Source organism: Xenopus laevis, chromosome 6L, assembly GCF_017654675.1.
Source record: "Xenopus laevis strain J_2021 chromosome 6L, Xenopus_laevis_v10.1, whole genome shotgun sequence".
In the NCBI taxonomy this organism is placed as follows: domain Eukaryota; kingdom Metazoa; phylum Chordata; class Amphibia; order Anura; family Pipidae; genus Xenopus; species Xenopus laevis.
Window position 1 is genome coordinate 160524919 of NC_054381.1, and position 21103 is coordinate 160546021.

The 21103-nt window shown below is 43.0% G+C and overlaps 2 protein-coding genes across 3 annotated transcripts in view; one reads left to right on the top strand and one right to left on the bottom strand.

The window, feature by feature from the left end:
- The window catches only part of LOC108719445 (1-phosphatidylinositol 4,5-bisphosphate phosphodiesterase gamma-1-like), a 52509-nt gene extending 44695 nt beyond the window's left edge, over positions 1 to 7814 (bottom strand). The window contains exon 1 of one of the 2 annotated variants that reach the window (XM_041566677.1): positions 6673 to 7814. In XM_041566677.1, the coding sequence (XP_041422611.1) occupies positions 6673 to 6892 (220 nt within the window). In that variant the 5' untranslated portion in view covers positions 6893 to 7814. The remainder of the gene's footprint in view (positions 1 to 6672) is intronic. The other variant, XM_041566676.1, reaches the window with a different exon arrangement.
- Positions 7815 to 16296: 8482 nt separating this feature from the next.
- Positions 16297 to 21103, top strand: part of LOC108719450 — a 128382-nt gene continuing 123575 nt past the window's right edge. Inside the window, exons 1-2 of the mRNA XM_041566682.1 lie at positions 16297 to 16435; positions 18897 to 18970. Coding sequence (XP_041422616.1) covers positions 16308 to 16435; positions 18897 to 18970 — 202 coding nt within the window. The 5' untranslated portion in view covers positions 16297 to 16307. The remainder of the gene's footprint in view (positions 16436 to 18896; positions 18971 to 21103) is intronic.

Here is a 21103-nt window from a genome sequence, read left to right on the forward strand (position 1 = left end):
GGAGCTGATGGTTCTGACTCTTGAAATGTAGCAAAAGCCAGCTCGTTAAAGGAAAACTATACACCCCAAACAATTTAGGTCTCTATAAAAAGATATTGTATAAAACAGCTCATATGTAAAACCCTGCTTCATGTAAAAACCATTTTCATAATAATATACTTTTCTAGTAGTATGTGCCATTGGGTAATCATAAATAGAAAATTGCCATTTTAAAAAATAATGGCCGCCCCCTGGGATTGTACGATTCACTGTGCACACAAACTTACCAACAAAACATACATGTTACATCACATGAGCCAATTAACAGACAGACAAAAGAGTTGTGTCTTTTGCTTCAACACTTCTTCCTGTTACAGTTAGAGCTGCAGTATTTCTGGTCAGGTGATCTCTTCCTGTTACAGTAAGAGCTGCAGTATTTCTGGTCAGGTGATCTCTTCCTGTTACAGTTAGAGCTGCAGTATTTCTGGTCAGCTGATCTCTTCCTGTTACAGTTAGAGCTGCAGTATTTCTGGTCAGGTGATCTCTTCCTGTTACAGTTAGAGCTGCAGCATTTCTGCTCAGGTGATCTCTTCCTGTTACAGTTAGAGCTGCAGTATTTCTGGTCAGGTGATCTCTTCCTGTTACAGTTAGAGCTGCAGTATTTCTGGTCAGGTGATCTCTTCCTGTTACAGTTAGAGCTGTAGTATTTCTGGTCAGGTGATCTCTTCCTGTTACAGTTAGAGCTGCAGTATTTCTGGTCAGATGATCTCTTCCTGTTACAGTTAGAGCTGCAGTATTTCTGGTCAGATGATCTCTTCCTGTTACAGTTAGAGCTGCAGTATTTCTGGTCATGTGATCTCTTCCTGTTACAGTTAGAGCTGCAGTATTTCTGGTCAGGTGATCTCTTCCTGTTACAGTTAGAGCTGCAGTATTTCTGGTCAGGTGATCTCTTCCTGTTACAGTAAGAGCTGCAGTATTTCTGGTCAGGTGATCTCTTCCTGTTACAGTTAGAGCTGCAGTATTTCTGGTCAGCTGATCTCTTCCTGTTACAGTTAGAGCTGCAGTATTTCTGGTCAGGTGATCTCTTCCTGTTACAGTTAGAGCTGCAGCATTTCTGCTCAGGTGATCTCTTCCTGTTACAGTTAGAGCTGCAGTATTTCTGGTCAGGTGATCTCTTCCTGTTACAGTTAGAGCTGCAGTATTTCTGGTCAGGTGATCTCTTCCTGTTACAGTTAGAGCTGTAGTATTTCTGGTCAGGTGATCTCTTCCTGTTACAGTTAGAGCTGCAGTATTTCTGGTCAGATGATCTCTTCCTGTTACAGTTAGAGCTGCAGTATTTCTGGTCAGATGATCTCTTCCTGTTACAGTTAGAGCTGCAGTATTTCTGGTCATGTGATCTCTTCCTGTTACAGTTAGAGCTGCAGTATTTCTGGTCAGGTGATCTCTTCCTGTTACAGTTAGAGCTGCAGTATTTCTGGTCAGGTGATCTCTTCCTGTTACAGTTAGAGCTGCAGTATTTCTGGTCAAGTGATCTCTTCCTGTTACAGTTAGAGCTGCAGTATTTCTGGTCAGGTGATCGCTTCCTGTTACAGTTAGAGCTGCAGTATTTCTGGTCAGGCAATCTCTTCCTGTTACAGTTAGAGCTGCAGTATTTCTGGTCAGCTGATCTCTGAGGCAGCACACAGACCATCACAAAATGGTGGTTCAAGGCAAGAGATGTAAAAGGGCAATATTTACTTAAATATATATAGCAGTTTGGTAAGATTCTTTTCATATGCCACTTAATATGAGGAGGAGAACTGACTTCTGCTACATTGTCAGAGAGTGTCAGAAAGGAGCGAACACTATAGCAATAATAGCAATTACATTTATTTAAAATTACTTTAGTTTTATAAGTGAATATATGTAGGAAAGTGCCTTACATTACATTTTCTTTTATTATGGGTCTAGTTCCCAGCATTTGCCGACAATTCTATCCCATGCTGTCAAAGGGCAAATAAATCTCCTTCTCTGGTGATGATTTAGTGGGGGCTAATTTACTAACCTAGGTGCTAAATTACACTGGAGCCATAGACATATATGGGGTTATGTAATAAAAGGTGAAACGTTTGTGACAGGTCTACTCATCTATAGCAACCAATCAGCAGCTAGCATTTACAGGCCACTCGTTTAAAAGCATACATCTAATTGGTTGCCATGGGTTACTACACCTGGACAACACTTGTGCCTTTTATTAAATAGAGGGGGTTAGATACTGCTGGTTGGTATTGTTGGAGTGTGGAGTGGTGTTACTATGAATAATGTTTTTAGAGCACATCTAGATTTGCAGATCTGAAAGGGTGGGGCTTATGTAAGGAGGGTGTGGTTTGGTGGGTGTGGCTTTTGATATAACGGGGTATCATCAGCTCACACCAACACTGTATTCCACATGGCAGCAAGTTTAATTGTAATTTCAATGAAACTCAAATGCCTCCCAGATACAAATGTATTTTATTGTGTAGAGAAATGTAATAGGACCCCCCCTCCAAATCAAGTCCCACCCCTGAGTTCCGAGGAAATAGAAGTCCTTGGAGAAGATCCACTCACTGCTGGATATTAAAAAAATAAAGTTTAATTGGAAACAGAGGCTCCGGCAGATGTTGGATCATCTAAATGAGTTTCTGAGGAGCAGCTCTCTAATGGAAATCTTCTATTGACCTCTATTTACAGAGCAGGGTGAGTAGAACTTGGTACAGGTGACATGGTTGAAAAGCAGTTCTCGGCCATTCCCAAACCACTACGATTACCCTGAAATAACCTATTTTGTGTTATCACCAAGTTCCACTGAGATCTGGCAGCATGTTCCTATAGGATAGGACTGTTCCATAACAAACACTCTGGAGGACCGAAAAGACCAGGAAAGGACTCAAGTCCTCCAAAATCATGTGGAAGAAAAGGGATCAGACCTGAGGCCATCCTTCTAACTGGAGCAAAGGAGATGTAAAAACCAGCAAAATATAATTTTTAGCCAATACTGTGGAAAAATACAAGAAATGATTAAAAATGTTTGTAGAAATACACACACACAGGGATGTAATTAGTTGAAATGTTGGCATGAGCAGCCCTGGGTAAATGGGCTCCTTTGTTCCCCCAGTTTCACCCTGACACTATTGGTTTCACCTTGTTCCTTGTGGTACATCTTGTTCTACGTGGCTCCCCTTGAATTCTCTTGTGCCCCATGATCTTCTAATTTTTCTAGGTTCCTTTTGTCCCACTTGGTTCTGTTCTCTTAGGTTTCAGGTGTTCCATTTGGCTCTACTATAGTGGTTCTCCATGGTTGCTCTTCTTCTCCTTTTTGTTCTTCTTTGCTTCTCTGATCCCCATTGTTCTTTAGTTCCCATGGTTGCTCTTCTTTCTCCTTCTTCCTTTTTATCCTTCTAGTACTACTCATTCCCCGTGGCTTCTCTGATCCCCATTGTTCTTTAGTTCCCATGGTTGCTCTTCTTTCTCCTTCTTCCTTTTTATCCTTCTAGTACTACTCATTCCCCGTGGCTTCTCTGGTCCACATTGTTCTTTAGTTCCCATGGTTCCTCTTCTTGCTACTTCTTCCTTTTCATCCTTCTAGTACTACCCATTCCCCATGGTTCCCATGGGGTGCCCATTGTTCTTTAGTTCCAATGATTCTTCTTTTTTTACCCTTCTGGTACAACTCATTCCTTGTGGCTTCTCTGGTCCCCATTGTTCTTTAGTTCCCATGGTTCTTCTTCTTTCTCCTTCTTCCTTTTCATCCTTTTGGTACTACCCATTCCCATTGGCTTCTCTGGACCCCATTGTTCTTTATTCCCCAAGGTTCCTCTTCTTTCCCTTACTATCTTTTCATCTTTATGGTACTACTCATTTCCTATGGCTTCTCAGGTCTTGGTTTTTCTAGCACACAGTAACCCGCAGGACCTTGGACTGACTCCTCTTTACACTACTTAGATAATACCTACAGGTGCAACTATTGATTACCTCCTGATTGAGCAAAGTGCTTTCCACACAGATTTCTGTCCGTTTCTACAGCAAACTGAGACAACTTCTCTCACATTCCCAGACCCCAAATCCAACACCCTATATTCCAACTGCTAAATCAAATGTTCAACATAAACCTGTCCTAACAATCCTCATTCTGAAAACATTGTGTAATTCTTCATATATTGTTTCCAAGCAGAGCACACACAATTAAACTCTTTGGACAAGTAACTTCTCCCACATTACTCTGAGAGCAGAGTGAAGCAGGAAGGGAGGAACTATTCGGTACCACTTTTGCTCTAAGTGCATTGCCCTTTGTCCAATCATCTCCAAAGTATTTATTATACCTGCACCCCTTCCAAGTTCAGGAGGAACTTTACAGGCACAAGCACCAGAGATGGGTCATGGCTTGGCAAAAAAAAACCTGATGGTGTTTGAGGGGGATCTGGATGTGGTGTAGTTTTTTTAAATTGGGAATGTGACACACAGTAGAAGGAAGAAGCTAATATACCTACTTATTTATTGCACTGGGGGAGAGAAGAAGACTAAAGCATAACCCTCACTTCACAAATAACAAGGGCGGAGGAAGAGTAAAAAAGGGGATGAAGAAGGTTGATGTCACAAGGTGGTAACTCAGGAATGACTGACTCTTTGGGCAATGTGCAAGTCAACCTGAGAAGTTTTCTCTCAAATTAACCCTTTGAGGGCCTGTGTCTTATATGCAAAGCACTTATCAGGACTGGATAGAGAAGGGATTTATTCTATGCACCCAGCAACAAAGAGGCCCCTGTGGGAACCCCCAATATAAAAGTACAAATGGCATTTCTCTCTATTTTGGCTTATCCAAATATCTGAACGTAACTGTCACTTCACTTAGAGTAGCATTTTTTTGTACACCTAGTGAGTCATGTGACCCATTCCTGGCTGTGAGACACATCACTTATGTTTATTGGTCACGAGATGTTGCTCATTTCTATTGGTTGGGCAACTGACATTATTACAAATCGTGGGCCGAAGCCAATGGTACGAGACTTTCAGATTTCTTCCCAACATCACTGCCAGTAAATAAAACCATTTAGTCTCCTACATTAGTCCTTCCATTGCACATTCGTCTGTATAATCAGAGTCGCAGTTCAGCACAACCAGTCAGGCAGCTCCTGCCGGCCCCACAATCATTCTGTCATTGACCTGATAAAGGTTTGTCTGGCAGGGCCGGAACTAGGGGTAGGTAGAGTGGGTGCCTGCCTAGGGCGCAAACATGGGGGGGGGCACACTTTTAAGGGGATTTTTTTTAAACCCTGGTTTGCTTGGCCTTTAATCATTTTTCAATTTTATAAACTGCCTGTTCCATTCCCCTCTTGCCCGTGATTCGTACTGTGGGCAGAAGCACTTCCCACCTCTCTCTTGACAGTTGCTGGCACAGGTAACAGACAATTGGGGAAATATAGCCACTAGCAAAGGTACAGATTGGGGTAACAATATGATGGATGTTTTGGCTTTGCTGGCACATGTCCAGATTAGGGTCTTGGGGGCAATCTGAGGGATTGACTGGCGTTGGCACAGGTACAAATGGTAAGATGGGAAATGGTAATGCAGGACCGGGTGGGGGGGGCACTGATTGAAGCCCTTGCCTAGGGTCCCAAAATACCTTGACCCGGCCCTATGTCTGGCTCTTTAAAAGATCGAATACCCCAATAAGCCACAGGCTGCTCAATCTCTGGGCATGGACTAATGTTCTGTTTGGCTTAATGTTGGTCTTGCCCAATGAAGAATTGACTGGGCCATACTCACACTCAAACTGTGCCAAAGGAATGGACGGCACTCCACTTGAAGAGGAAAAAAGTCTTTATTACAAGCTAAAAATAGGGATCAAAGGCCCTACGCGTTTCGGGATACAATCCCTTAATCATTTAAGGGATTAAGGGATTGTATCCCGAAACGCGTAGGGCCTTTGATCCCTATTTTTAGCTTGTAATAAAGACTTTTTTCCTCTTCAAGTGGAGTGCCGTCCATTCCTTTGGCACAGTTTGAGTTAAGCGGTGGGGACGCTGCGGACCGAGCACCCCTGAAGAGGAGCAGAAGCTGCTATAGGAGGGGAGGCTGAGCGGTCTCCTAGGAGAGACAGAGGAGCCGATCATACTCACACTCACTCACAATCACTGACTGGGCCATACTGACACTCCATGACCAGGCCATACCGACAACCGCTGACCGGCCATTCTGAAACTCACTGACCAGGGGCTGTATGGACACTCAGTGACCAGGGGCCGTATGGACACTCAGTGACCAGGGGTCGTATGGACACTCAGTGACCAGGGGCCGTATGGACAATCACTGACAAGGCCATTCTGAAACTCACTGACTGGATGACAATGATAGTGACCGGACGTTGTCGATAATGAACTGACTTGGAGTCACTAGTGTAGCAGTCGGTAGTGATTTCTGTGAACTTTGCTCGATTCGATTATCGCTTATTTCACACAGACACAACGATTTATGAAAGGAATAAAAAACACAAACCAGCAATAAGTGCCTTAAGTTTGTTCAATGTTGGTTTCATAGATAGAGAATTTTGCCTCCGGGTGTGATGGTGACACTGCACTTTCATTAGAACATAATCATTAACCCCTAGTTTCTCACCCTCATGCCCATTAACATTCTAACTGACGCCCAAGACACCCCTATGAACCCCGAGTTACTTACTGTCTCCTTCCAACTTCTCTGGGGTCCGGAACCACAACACCTGCCTGGTGTCCATTCTGAGCTGGAAAGTCCTTCTCTCCGGCCTCTGGGACTTCTTCTGGTAGTAAAGAGTCAGAACAGTCCCGGTCTCCAGGCTCCGTAGGGTCCGACTCATGTCCATGGCCTCCCCCCTCACCTCATCCATAAATCCATTAAGGTTTGCCATTCTGCACCCAAACATTGTCACTTCATGCCAGGCACGGGCACAGCCAGGGGCCCCTAGTCAATATGACCTGGCGTCTCCCACTCAACACAGGGCCCTTCAATTGCCGGCTCCTCACACAGACTCAGGACCAGAGGCATCACCAAGCATCCTTATTGGCTCAGAAGAACAGGGAATATCTCCCTACCAAGAGGAATAAGGGGTTAACACCCAGCCTGTTTGTGCCCACAGGAAAAAGCTCATCCAATGAGAGAGTCAGGTTCCAGGAATACAAAGAGAAAGCTTGATGATGAGTTAGGCACAGGGCCCAGCGCCTGGGAAGTGGGGACACATATGGAAATGATGGGCCACTCCTTTATCCGCCCCTCAACAGACCCAGATTGGACCCAGAACCTCTCCGCTGTCCCAGGGCTGATGTCAGACTCATAACTGGTCCAGCCCCTGCAATAAAGATGCCCAGGATTCCCTGAACCTCACATCCAGCTGAGCATTCTTTATCTTACAGTCAAGCAGCTAATTGCTTTACAAGGATAATGTGTAATGAATCCCCAGGGGTCCTGCTGTGTAATGTGCCTGTACAGCAGCCCACCCACTGATTAGGGACAGCCAATCTCTGCAGCTAATCCCAATGGTGCCTGCTCTGCTCACAATAACAGGATGGGTGGAACAAGGTCCCCTTTAATTCTCCCTCCCACAGCTCTGGGCACAGACACAGGAGGCTGCAGTGCTGGGCATGGGCTGAGCTGCTGGGGCAAGGGCTGGGCACAGGGGGTTCAGTGCTGACATGACTGGGGTTCCTTAGGAAATAGAGCAGATTTATAGCAGAATAGGGTGAGACTTGGGCTCAGTGGCTCCCAAAGCTGCTCCTCTCCCTTGTCCTGCTGATCCTGCTGATCCTGTTGATCCCAGCCTCTTGCAATGGACGACCAGAGGAAACTGCAATCACACATGGCCGGAAAGAGCGGAGGGAGGAATTTAAAAAAAAAAAAAATCTGGATCTTCGAGTTGGGTGAAAAAAATCCATTATTGAGACTGAAGAGTGAGCCGGACAGCAGCGACATCTAGTGGAGACTGGCGTTACCGCATGCAGTGATGGATCTAGACCAGGGGTCCCCAAACTTTTATACCTGTGAGCCACATTCAAATGTAAAAAAAGTTGGGGAGCAACAGAAACAGGAAAAAAGTTCCTGGGGGTGACAAATAAAGGTTGTGATTGGCTATTGGCAGCCCCTATGTGGACTGGTAGCCTACAGGAGACTCTGTTTGGCAGTATATCTTGTTTTTATGCACCAAAACTTGTCTCCAAGCCTGGAATTCAATAATAAGCTCCTGCTTTGAGGCCACTGGGAGCAACATCCAAGGGGTTGGAGAGCAACATGTTACTCCTAGGCCACTGGTTGGGGATCACTGATCTAGACATTAGTATTATCCTAATAAAGGGTGGGGTTTGTCCCCCAAAAAAATGGAATTTACTGTACAAAGTTACTCTGTGACTCACAGACTATCTTGTGCAGTGAATTCAATTGTGACTTGAACTAGAGGGCAAGGTACATTTTCACGTGAGTGATGTTCATGTTATTCATTGATCCTTTTATTGCAGCAGCACCAGGGAATAACCTTGTAGTATAATTTACCCCCCAAAGGGTCTGATTTAGTTGGGACACTCGGGAATCACAAGCACCAAAGCAGCAGAGCTCACTGGAAATAGTTTGGGGTAAAGCCCAGAGGGGGGAGAGGGGGTAATAAGGCTTTGGACTAATACAGGTGCCCCATTTGGCTTCCTCTCGCCCATTAGAGGGCACATAATACAGAGATAGAGGCAGAACTTATTGCCCATAAACCTCTTGCAAAACTGGGATGTTGATTGGACCTGGGAGTGACCTCACTGACTGACTGGCCAATCACTTACAGAACAGGGAAGTGTTGGCCTGGGGTGAATAAAGGTCAAGGCTCAGTGTGTGGCACCTACTGTATAAATGACTAGGAGAGCTTTTCCACTAACCCAACAGTTTGCTCTATTTATTCCTCCTTCTTTTCCTCTACTCTTCCCTATTTCTATTGGCCAAGTTTATTCTTATTCTCCTCCTCGTTTCTTACTTTCCACCTCTTTTTTCTCCTTTCATGAAGCTTGACAAGCAGCAGAGATCTGAATAGTCCTCAAAGCTTGTGTTTTATCAAATTAAATTAGCCAATAACAGTTTCTCCTACTCTATATTTTCAGATTTTGATCAATGGCTGAAAGGCTACAACACGTGGCTTCTCATTCAGCTTCTGCAGCCTTTTTGCCTTATGGACATTTGTGTTCTCTTTTTATTTCTTATTTTTATTTTATGTTCTCTCTGTCTCCACATTTTCTTTCCTTCTTTTCTCTCTTTCTTTTCCCCTTTTTATCCTTTTCTCCAGACAAATTATCCCCTACCCCTTGACTTCCCATTCACTTCCCATTCACTTCCCATTTACTTTTTCTGTTTTCTCTCCACTTTCATCTGGTGAGGTGCAGGCCCAGGTCAGTCCAAGGATTGGTCACATTTGAAACTGAAAGACACCTGGATGGTTCTCTTGTATCATATGGGACCTGGTTATTTCACAGAGCCAAGAGTTCCAAAAAACACATCTATGTTCTTCATATTAACCAACTTTGATATAAACTAAATAAGTAATTAAGTTACATTGACTCTGCAAGGTGGATCAGGTACAAGAGTCCTGCCCGTACCACCTGCCATTAGTGATGGGCGAATTTGCGACGTTTCGCTTTGCTGAAAAATTCACGAATTTCGCAAAACTGCGAAAAATTCGCGAAACGGCGCCTGTTTTTGGCGCCAGCTCACGTTTTTTGACGCCGGCGCCCGTTTTTGACGCGGCGTCCGTTTTTGATGCCGGCGTGCGTTTTTTCGAAAAAATTTTTGGACGCCGGCGAATTGCGCAAATTTGCATCTGGCGAATAAATTCGCCCATCACTACCTGCCATAGATCAAATGGTAAATACAGGGCCCTGTTGCCGCCTTTTGCACTTTGACCCCTGCCCAGCAGGTAGTAAATGACCCCTTATATCTTATCATAAAATTCCTTGCACAGTGATGGGAAGTCACATATGACAGCCCCCAACATGTTTCAGCTGAAGGTACAAACACCATAAGCTCTGGGTCTGGAGACAAAATGACCATTTGAGCCTCTCCAAAGAGAATAGCCAACCTATACACTGGGGGATATCCCAATTAAATAACTGTAATTTCAAGCACATAAAAGCACAGTGACGTATTTAATGAGCAGACTAGATCTAGTTATCATTGTGTTGCATTTGTCTGATGCATATCATGAAACAGGAGAGAGCCTGTGAGTTGCAGTTGCCCTGGCATCATAGAGACTGCACCTTTGCTCCTTCTTAAATTCTTAAATTTCCTGCTCAAAGAAATGTTGGGACTTACTCTGGGTTGTTATTTTCAGCTGAATCTGAACAAATCTCAACTCCCCACAGGCTCTAGCGCAGCCCTCCATCTTGTTCAGAATGACGATGGACTTGTGTCTCTTCTTGTTCAGGCCCAGTCTATTACAAGTGGACTTATCATTTATAGTGATGTTATATGGTTGTCTTATATCATTATTCCTCCAGTGCCAATAGCCGCTGCTTTATGGCTGTACCTGTACCGCGAAGTAGAATGGGGGCTCTTGGCCCAAATTATCTAAAAAAATAAAAGTAAAAGCTTAATTATAGGCAAATTGAAGAGACGGTTGGAGTATGCAGTGGTGGGGTGAAATAAGGGACTGTGTTCAATGTAACCCTATTATTGGGAACCTCCTTGGAAAGCTGAGTGCTCTTTGGGCCAACCTGTTATAGGTATAGGGACTAATAAATGTATTTCCCAATTACTTTGCATTCCACTTAGGATTATATAAAAACATATTTAATTGTTCTCTGTAATATTAAATCAATACCTTGTACTTGATCACAACTAAGATTGGGGCAAAACAATCCTCATGGGTTTATTTAATCTTTAAATAATTTATTTAGTAGACTTAGGTTACCGAAAGATCCCTTATCTAGAAAATCCCATACCTGTATCACAGTAATAACTTGTAAGCCTTTATCGTGGGGTATAGAATAATATAAGGGAGTTTAAGTGAACCATCTGTAAATTCCACACCACCAGATTCTGCTTAAGTTTTCCAAAACATGCCCTGAATCTCAATATAGAACTAAAGGTTTTAAAGAGACCCAATCTCAGAAATCTGAAAAATTCAGTAGGTCAAACCTGGGCAGTCCTCAGGATTTCTGAATGTTATTGAGGTGGTGGAAAATAGAAACTGTCCCTAGAGTCCACCACCCCAATAGAAATATAGTAGTTGGCCAGTTCCCCCACCATCTTACCATATTAATTCTGAGGATTGCCAGGTAATAATTAATTGACTACTTGTGGAGTTTCGTTTTGCCCAAATAATCTAGGGTGTTTAAAAACAGCCACGCAACCATGCAACTTTATAGGCCTGTCTGATGGTAATGTTGGTATTCTTTCTTAAATCATCCAGCTTTCTGTTCCTCTTTGGTTACATTTGTAAATTTCTTAAATGACTCCCCTTTGAGCTAATTTATGCAGTTCTGCTTCCACCAGATCCATGGTTGGGCCCCTAGATTGGACTGGGTACTAGACTTGTATTGAATTGAATTGTATTTATGGGGTCAATATCACCAATGCCCATAATCAATATCATCAACAGCAACATCATCTTGTATCTGCAAAGCATTGACATTGTCCTCATTATCCTCTTCAGTTCCATTGGAAATTTCATAAACACTGATGGCGCTCATCCCCTCATCAACAGGAATATCCTTAACCAATGAGGAGGTGGATGTACAACATACAAATCATACAAACATTGCCCATCCCACCATTATAAAAATGTCTCCGTGAAGTAACCTTTACGTATAAATTTGTTGACATCCAAGATTGTTGCAATGATGTTGGGCAGGGGCAAAAGATAGTCCCTTATTCAATACCTTACCCTGAGCCAGGGATAAAGTTATGGAAGATATATTTACCACATTAGTAGATCCTCGCCTTCTTCCTTGGATTTTCCTGCTATCCGCACTCTTTGTCTCTGACGTTGTCTACCTTCTTTTCAGGTTTCAGATGGTTTCTTTCTCATCCAGGTACATTTAGCCATCTTTGAGGCAGTCAGACATCAGCCTCCATTTGTTTGAGAAGAAATAGTTTCATAGAGTTTGGGGAATGTCCCAAGTAACAAATGGTGGAGACTAGAAATGGCATGAAAGAAAAGTGCACTATGGGAAGAAGACTCATGCATGAAATCAACTGGCCAGCAGAGTCAACCCAAACAGGAAGAGGTAGGGTATGTGGCTAGTTGAGGGTCAAGCCAGTGTAATGGCACATTATAGTAGTGGGATGTGAGATAGGACAGCCAGAATGGGCAGCTTTAGGGTGTAGTGACCCAGTGGGTAACCCATCACTCAATGTTTGAGTGGACAGTTAGGGTGTAGGACAGCCCTTTGGGATAAGGCAAGAAATCAGTGAAAGGGGTTGAAGCCCCACTGCAAAGTACCTGACAAGGCTGGAGTTCTGGGCTAAGTCTTGTAAAGAAGAGGGGTGCTGACTGGACCCTAGGAAGGCACTGGAGTCTGAGGGTGAGAGTGGGAAGGGACACTGTTGGGACCAGATAGTGCAATTGTCTGCATGAAGAAATTAACCAACCTGACTGTGAAAAAAATGCCTGGTGTCTATGTGTCAATTGTTCTGAACAAAAAAATAAATGGTTTTTTTTCAATTTACAACTCTGTGTTTATTAGTGTGGGTAACAGTAAATAACAGGGAATTACTGCCTACATGCTGTTAGCTGATTGGTTTATATAAATAACATTGGCCCTTTAATTCTGCTGAATCAGATACAGATGTGAGGCAGGACAGGGAATACTCACATACACTGGATACCCACGCACTTTGTACATTATATTCTGGAGAGATACCTATACCTCACCCTATGCAAAATGCTAAACCCCACATGGTGGTACCAAATAATGACCATTGTAATTTTCCCACCACACACATGTAATTCACCAACACTGCAATGGTGGTGCTGGTCCTCCGTTGGCCCGGCCGGGTCCCTTAGCAACACATACATTTAGAAACGGATCCGCACACGCTCCAGATTATGCAGTCGGGGAATGAACCTCTTTTATTATACCACCAACAAAATCAACGGTTCGGGGGGGCACACACCCTCCCTTCATCAGGACACAATTCTTAGTTCAGAAACCCATTTAAACCCAACTTTCCCCGCCTCCTTTTCCCAACATGCAATTCCATAAAGTGTTAACCCTTGCATGAAACTCATTAGTCCAATTAGGAAAATTCAGCATCTTTGTATATCTTTGTATGTCCAAAAGTATAGTCCATAATTTGGATGAACTATATAGTGAGTAGAAAATTATTCATTCATGCAAAAAAAAAAAAAAACAATTACAATGGCTTTATCATATCATAAAAAATACATAAACATGATGCCTCACTGCCTGTGGGATTACTAATATCCCTTAGTATTCTATGTTATCTCCCGGCACTTCTTATCTGTGAAAAAAAATAAAAACAATGGAAGAAAGAAAGATTGAAAAATATCTATCGCAGGAAACACGTATAACTAAAATTCTCATTAAAACACTTTTGGAGTAAGTGTTTTTAACTGCCAGATCCAAAAGGCCTCCCGTCTTAATAAAGACCTTTTATCGACATCACCTTTCTCCCTATTTATTACTTCCACGATTTGCCATCTCAGTTGTGAGATGTTGTATTTTGATTCGTAAAAATTTTTGCTAATAGGGTCTCCTTTTTAAAATTCTCTTTTTCTTTCTCTTTTTTCTGGCCAACAGTGTCTCCTTCCCCTTTAGCTTCAGGTTTGAAGTTTCTTATTTTACTCTTATGCTCATTCATTCGAATTTTGAAGGGTCTTGATGTCTGACCCGCATAACAGAGGCCACACGGGCACTTAAAGGAGAAGGAAACCTACTAAAACAGTTTATTGCCAATATATTAGCCACAATAGTGCAAGCTTTAAGACTATATTTATTCTGCAGAATGCTTTACCATTCCTGAGTAAACAGCTCTAGAAGCTCTCTCTGTTTGTTTAGGATAGCAGCTGCCATATTAGCTTGGTGTGACAACACTTCCTGCCTGAGTCTCTCCCTGCTCACTTACAGATTACAGGAGAGAGAGAGGAGCAAACTGAGCATGCTCAAGCCCTAGCCCTGGAGGTTTAAGCTGAAAACATTTAGTCTGATACAGAAGCCCATGAGTACACAATAGAAGGAAAGAAATGTGCTGTTTCTTTTGACAGAGGACTCAGAGCAGCATTACTTTGAGGGTTTACTGGTGTATTTACTGTATATAGACCTTTCTGTTTTCTTTTAAATCAGTTCTAGTGATCCCATTGGCTATACTTTTTCCTTTTTTATTGCTAAAAAGGGGTTTGTTCTCAAAAAGTCTGCCAACGGTTTTATCCCTTTGTAGAATAGGCCAATGTTGTAGTATAGTTTTTTTTAATAAAAGTAGAATGTGGACCATAAGTGGTTACACAGACCATAATTTGTTGTCTTTTATTTAGGGTTGCACGGAATCCTGGATTCGGTTCGGGATTCGGGCAGGATTCAGCCTTTTTCAGCAGGATTTCGATTCGGCTGAATCCTCGTGCCTGGCCGAACTGAATCTGAATCCTAATTTGCATATGTAAATTAGGGACGGGTAGGGAAATCACATGACTTTTTGTCACAAAAGAAGAATTTTCACCAAGGATTCAGGGATTCGGCCAAATCCCAAATAGTGGATTCAGTGCATCCCTACTTTTATTCATATCTTTCTTTTTAGTTTTCAAAAGATATTTTCTTTCTATGCCCATAACTTCGCCTTTATTAACCTGTAAATCTTTTCTTTCGTTCTTTTCGCTTCATAAAATGGGTTCATTCCTCGACTGCATAATGTGGAGTGTGTGCGGATCCGTTTCTAAACGTATGTGTTACTAAAATAATGACCCCCATAGGCACCTCCCTATTTCCTTGGAACATTGTATTGGTGCTGCTCCCTGGGGCTTTCTATAGGGGGGACAGAGTTCCAAAACCAACTCGTTCCCAAAAGTGACAGTTAGTATTGACATAGCCCAGTGCTTTCCTTCCGGCATTTGAATTTTAAAAGTGGGCTGTTTGGGTTATAATTCTGAACCAATGAAGATGCAGCAGGGGTGCCATATTATACAATATAAATGTCATGTTACAGAACTAATAAGTGATTACCGTATATATACTCGAGTATAAACCGAGTTTTTCAGCCCCCAACATATGCTGAAAAACTCTACCTAGTCTTATATTCGGGTCAAGCGCAAAAACGGTCGCCGGCGTCTAAGAATAGTCACCGGTGCCCAAGAATAGTCACCGGCGTCCAAGAATAGTCTCCAAGAATATTTGCCGGCGTCCAAGAATGGTCGCCGACATCCAAAAACGAGACACCGACACATCCAATGGGAGCAGAAACCCTCAATTTTTTGACTGAAACTTACCAGAAGCTGCTGCATTTCTCACCCTAGGCTTATACTCGAGTCAATAAGCTTTGCCAGTTTTTTGGGTTAAATTAGGCACCTCGGCTTATACTCGGGATGGCTTATACTCGAGTATATACGGTAAGATTCATATTACATGGCTGCACATTAACCAGTGCATTCTGCATCAGACTTGATTAACATGTCACTTCACATTCTGCTTCCCCAAAGCTTAGCTTCTCAGTAGCAGCCCAGAGCCCACTGAGCATGTGCAGTGCCACTGACTCACAAAAGAGGCCTAACAAGATCCACGATGGGGAGCTGCCGGGGGCAACTTTGAATTTCTGGATCATTATTGTCATAGGGCTGTCAAACCTCCTCTGGGCTGGTACAGTCAGTTCTGTATATAAAATACACTATTTCTAAACAGAAACATATTTTCAGCTTAATGATTTCTTTAAAGGTTATGATATTGAAGACATTGGGTCTTGGAGATTTCAGACTGTGTCTAATTGGCCTCTCTGCTCCACTGAGCACAGGTGTAGGACAATGACCGCATGCTGGGAACTTGCTGGTTCTACATAATGACATGTCCAATACACTTCTGATAATTCTGTTTCAGGCTGGGACCAGACTACTGGGTGGGGGAAGGAGAATGAGAGGCATGACAAGTACATTCTGCTAAATACACTAAAGACTTTCATTGGCATATGTCTCGGCTTCTATAGTAAAGATGGAGGAATCATGTCTATTTGCTCGGTGCCCAGCTGGATAGAAGGTTTCCTCCTCATTCCCATGCAGTTATGGGCTGGCAGGCAGTGCACTAGTTAATAGAACCAGATATTGGGTCACATGACATAACAGCGGCCCCGGGGCCCATATCAGAGGCCAGTGACCTGGAATGATCTTTACTTCTGTCCTCACAGCCCCCGCTCTGCAAATTCTCTCTCACTTCTCTGCCCCAAAGCAGAAATTTGTTTCCTGGGATTTACAGGACCCCCAGCCAGACCCCGGGGCAAGAATGACAGGGTGAGTGTTTATTTACTGGAAGCAGAGATCTCTTTTAATGGAAAATGATGTGCCCAACCTATAGCCGTCGAGTGCCATTTCTTAGCATTGAGATTGGAGAAAGGATTTGTATATCTGTATACTGTATATATATATATATTCTCCACATACACATTAACACTACTTCCCTACCAGCCGGTTAATCTTTAATCTTTCTGTTTTACTCTGTTTCTACGTATCTCCTTCCCTTTTATGTCTCTGATTCTCTTCATTATTCCTTCCAACTAGGGATGCACTGAATCCAGGATTTCGGTTTGGGATTTTGACCTTTTTCAGCAGGATTCAGATTCAGGCCGAATCCTTCTGCACGGCCGAACCGAATCCAAATCCTAATTTGCATATGCAAATTAGGGGTGGGGAGGGAAATCGTGTGGACAAGGAAGTAAAAAATGTTTTCCCCTTCCCACCCCTAATTTGCATATGCAAATTAGGGTTCGGTATTTGATCTAATCTTTTTTGAAGGTTTGATGGGTTCGGCCGATTTCAAAATAGTGGATTCGGTGCATCTCTACTTCCAACCCCTTATCTACCTCTCTGCTTCTCTCTCTCTCTCCTTTCCTACCTCTCTGCCCCTTTGTGTTTCTTCCATTTCTACGTTTGTTATAAACACTTTCTGCTACTGTATCACATGATATGGGACTGGTGAGTACAGAGACTGCCAGGGCGTGTGGGGTGCCTGTCTCTCAGGTTGTTGGGTTTCCAATTTATGTACAGGAGGGTTTCATGTCTATCATAGAGTGCTACAATAGTCTTGATAGAATGCCTTCATTTAAATGGATGGACCAGCTTGCCTTTAAGAATGTAGTGCAATGCTATTTTCATGATACTGTAGAGGTTTTATACATATAGTTCAAGGGGTGCACTCTTAGCATCCTAATAGCAAACACTTTATTAAATAATGCCAACTGTAGCCATACACTGGCGCACACCTCCATCTGCTCCAACCAACAAGTGTTCTCTGCTAAAACTCACATTGGTTTTCCTGGAATGACTTCCAGAAGCCCCTAGAGAGTCCTCACAGATCTGCTGCTGAGCACCCAGATGTTACTTCAGATGAACTGATCAAAGTTCCACAGGTGCTATATGGCCATATAGAGAGTACAACACCTTCTGTCTACTTCCCAGAAAGAGAAGGAAGGCCTATCTGCTTTGCTTGTGAGTCTAGAGCGCGGCTTAGGGCAACTAGTGATCTATAATAGATAAGGGCAGAGACACACATTGCAATTCGGTGACAAAGCTCCTCTTCTTCGGGGCGACTAATCTCCCTGAATTGCCTCCCCTGCCTTCTCGTCGGCTAGAATGAAAATTGCCAGCGGGATGGCTTGAGGTAACTTGGGGTAACTTCGGAAAACGAAGAGCTCCGAGTGCCATCCCGCCGACAATTTTCGTTCTAGCCGACAGGAAGGCAGGGGAGGCTGTGTTTGCTAAGTTTCCTCGTTAGGCAACTACGTGCGACTTCGGAAAATGAAGAGCTCTGAGTGCCATCCCGCCGGTGATTTTAATTCTAGCCGCCGGGAAGGCAGAGCAGTTCGGGGAGATTAGTCACCCCAAACGAGAAGATTTGTCACTGGACGACTAATCTCCCCGAATTGCAGGGTGTGTCTCTACCCTTAGGATGCACCGAATCAAGGATTCGGTTCGGGATTCTGCCAAGATTCGGCCAAGATTCTGCCAAGATTCTGCCCTTTTCAGGAGTATTCGGCCTAATCCAAGAGCCAGGTTCTCTTTCCCTCCTTTATTCCCTAATTTACATATTCAAATTAGGGTTCGGATTTGGTTCGGTATTAGGCTGAATCCCAAAGGATTCAGGATTTGTGGATTCGGTACATGCCTTGAAATGGACTGTCTGATAATGTGCCAGTGGAGAGCATGGTGACCCCATTCCCTTTACAATAAGAGTGCATGACCTGGATAGGCAACTTCCCAAATACGTTGCACTGACTGAAATTGACGGGTGAGAAGAGGCTGATGCCAATGAAGGGTAAGAAGAATTTGCACCCCAAGGGGTACTTTAGGGAAATCTACCACTGATGCTGAGCTGTTGAAAGATAATAAGAAACTTCACAAAGAGTTGGAAGAGCTGAAACCTGAGATTCCATGTCCTGTTTATGCTGATGTGTGTGATCCTGTTATAGAAGTCTGTGCCTTAATACCTTAATGTTCTGCCCAATTATATATTTGCATGGTAAGGTGGGCTTCCAGTTAGGTGGTGTCTCACTCACTCATCACGATCTTTTCATTCCTATGGGATTTTTGGAATTGTATTTATTGATGGGTAAAAGTTAGAACTCACATTCCATAAATACGGTTGTAGAAATCCCATAGGAATGAATACAACATGCTGGGTGAGTTTTGATTTATTAAGCTCTGAACTCACATTTTGATAAATCTGCCCCTAAATGAACTCTTTTCCTTTCCATAGGATGAAGCACCTGATTCTCTTTCTGTCTTCTGCAGCCATTGGATGGGCTTCTCTATCCCAGCGCCAGCAAGGAGGTAAGTGACTGTGTGTGTCTATTGCTCCTCAGAACAACAGCAAACTGGGCCAAATAAATCATAAGAAATGAAAGCAAAGCTTTCTCATCTCTCCTTCTTTGAGAAACATTGTTCTTACACAGCATGTGCAATCCCTGGCTATGGGCAGCTTCTCCCCAGCACAGGGGACAATTCGTCTTTTATACTTCTATTCATTAAACTTGACTCTGCTCAATGAAACACTTTAGAGATGAAACGTATATACTTCATGTTTTGGTAGAAGGGCTACTTGCAGACAAAACCTTTCCTCATAGTTTCATTGCTCAATCCCCTTTCCAGTTTAGTAGCACATCTCTGCACTCTCTGCAGCTCATTTATACTGGAGCCCAAAACTGCCCCACCCAAATTCAACTTCCATGGTAAGGCCTCACCTTGAAGATCATTTTGTTGCCTCCAACTCAAACTTCTGAAGAGTAGAGTTACCTGCGTATAAGGAATTGTCTCTTGGGGGCACCTTCAATGCAAGTCTTGGTGTGTGAGGAGCCAGCTATGGAATTTAACAAAATTTTAGGGACCATCATCTCATCTGGGAGAAGGTCAACAACTACTTTTGGTTCACAAAACATTGGACCCCAGGGCTAAGCAAGCCAATTAATCTACTCAACCAGTCAGGTTTCAGTATTCCATAGGGTACCACTAAATGCAGCAAAACTGACTTCTAAGGGTTTTCAATGGTTCTTTGCCATCCGTTTACCCCAAAGTTATACTTCTGACCATATGACTGAGACTGCTCCATTCCAGAGTATCGAACAACAACTCAGCAGGACATTGAGCAGAGAACAAAACAGGTATCTAGGGTAAAGGCACTGAGCTTTATTCTGACATTTGTTATGACAACTGTTTCAGCCAATAAATAAAATCTGATCTCTAATAGCTCAGTGAGTACTTGCCCTTTTCTATGATCATTGACCCATAGCAGTAGCTCAGGATGGTCATCAAGTTTAGTGCATTTTATAGCCAATATGAATATTAAGAGAGATACCCAGGACCTACACCCTTATAAAAGGGATAAGGTTGTTTACCTTTAAAATAACTTTTAGCATGATTCTGAGACAATTTGCAATTAGTCTTCATTTTTTAATGGTGTTTTTTGAACTCTTTTGATTGTCGGGTCATCATTGGAAAGATAAGCAATAAAAAGTAACAATAATAACAAAATTGTAGCCTTAAAGAGTAATGTTTTTCTTGCCTGCCGGGGGTCAGTGAGCAGAAATTACGCACAGTAACCAAAGACTCTGCTCCCTATTTGTTGTTATTAAATGAAACCCTTTGAAAGGCTCTAACTGCCAAGAATGTTGTACCTAAGATGGTGTCTGTGGCTGTCACGGTTGTTTAGACCAATTTGACAGCTAATCTGCCCATGTATGGAGGCTTCCGACGGGTCTTTCTGATCGATATCTGGACATGATATCGATCAGGAAGGTTTCATTTTTCTCCCTACCGACCCGTCGGATGCCCATTACGCTCATCGTAATCCGATCGTTTAGCCGTAGGGCCGAACGTTCAGATTACCCCCGATATAGCCCTGCTGTTAGTGGCATATCCGGTAAAAGATCCGCTCGTTTGGTGATGTTGCCAAACGAGCGGATCTTATAGTGTATGGCCACCTTAAATTGATTGGTTCTACCCAGATGTATTGAAGTTGCCCATTAATTAGGGCCTTACTGGGCCCCCTACACTCTTGGGCCCCCCTGCAACCGCAGGGTCTGCTTCCTCTGTAGTTACACCCATGTGTCTAAGGGCAGTGTGGAGTGGAGAGCAGTGGAGACTGAGGTTTAACAGAGGTTCATCTTTAAGTTAACTTTTAGTATGTTAAAGAATGGATCATTCTAAGCAACTTTTTGATTGGTCATCATTATTTATTTTTTAGACTTTTTTAAATCAGTGACCCCTAAAAACAAATGGTCTGTAAGGCTACAAATCAAACTGTTTCTCTTACTGTATCTAAGAGAATATTTTTGCAATTTAAGGGGTAACCAACCCCTGACCATCAGTTTTAACATGGTCCTGGCCCAGTTCACATACATCTGCTGGACTATCACAGCTATGAAACCCGCACACTTCAGCAGGTACTTTCCCTTTGAATATTTCAGC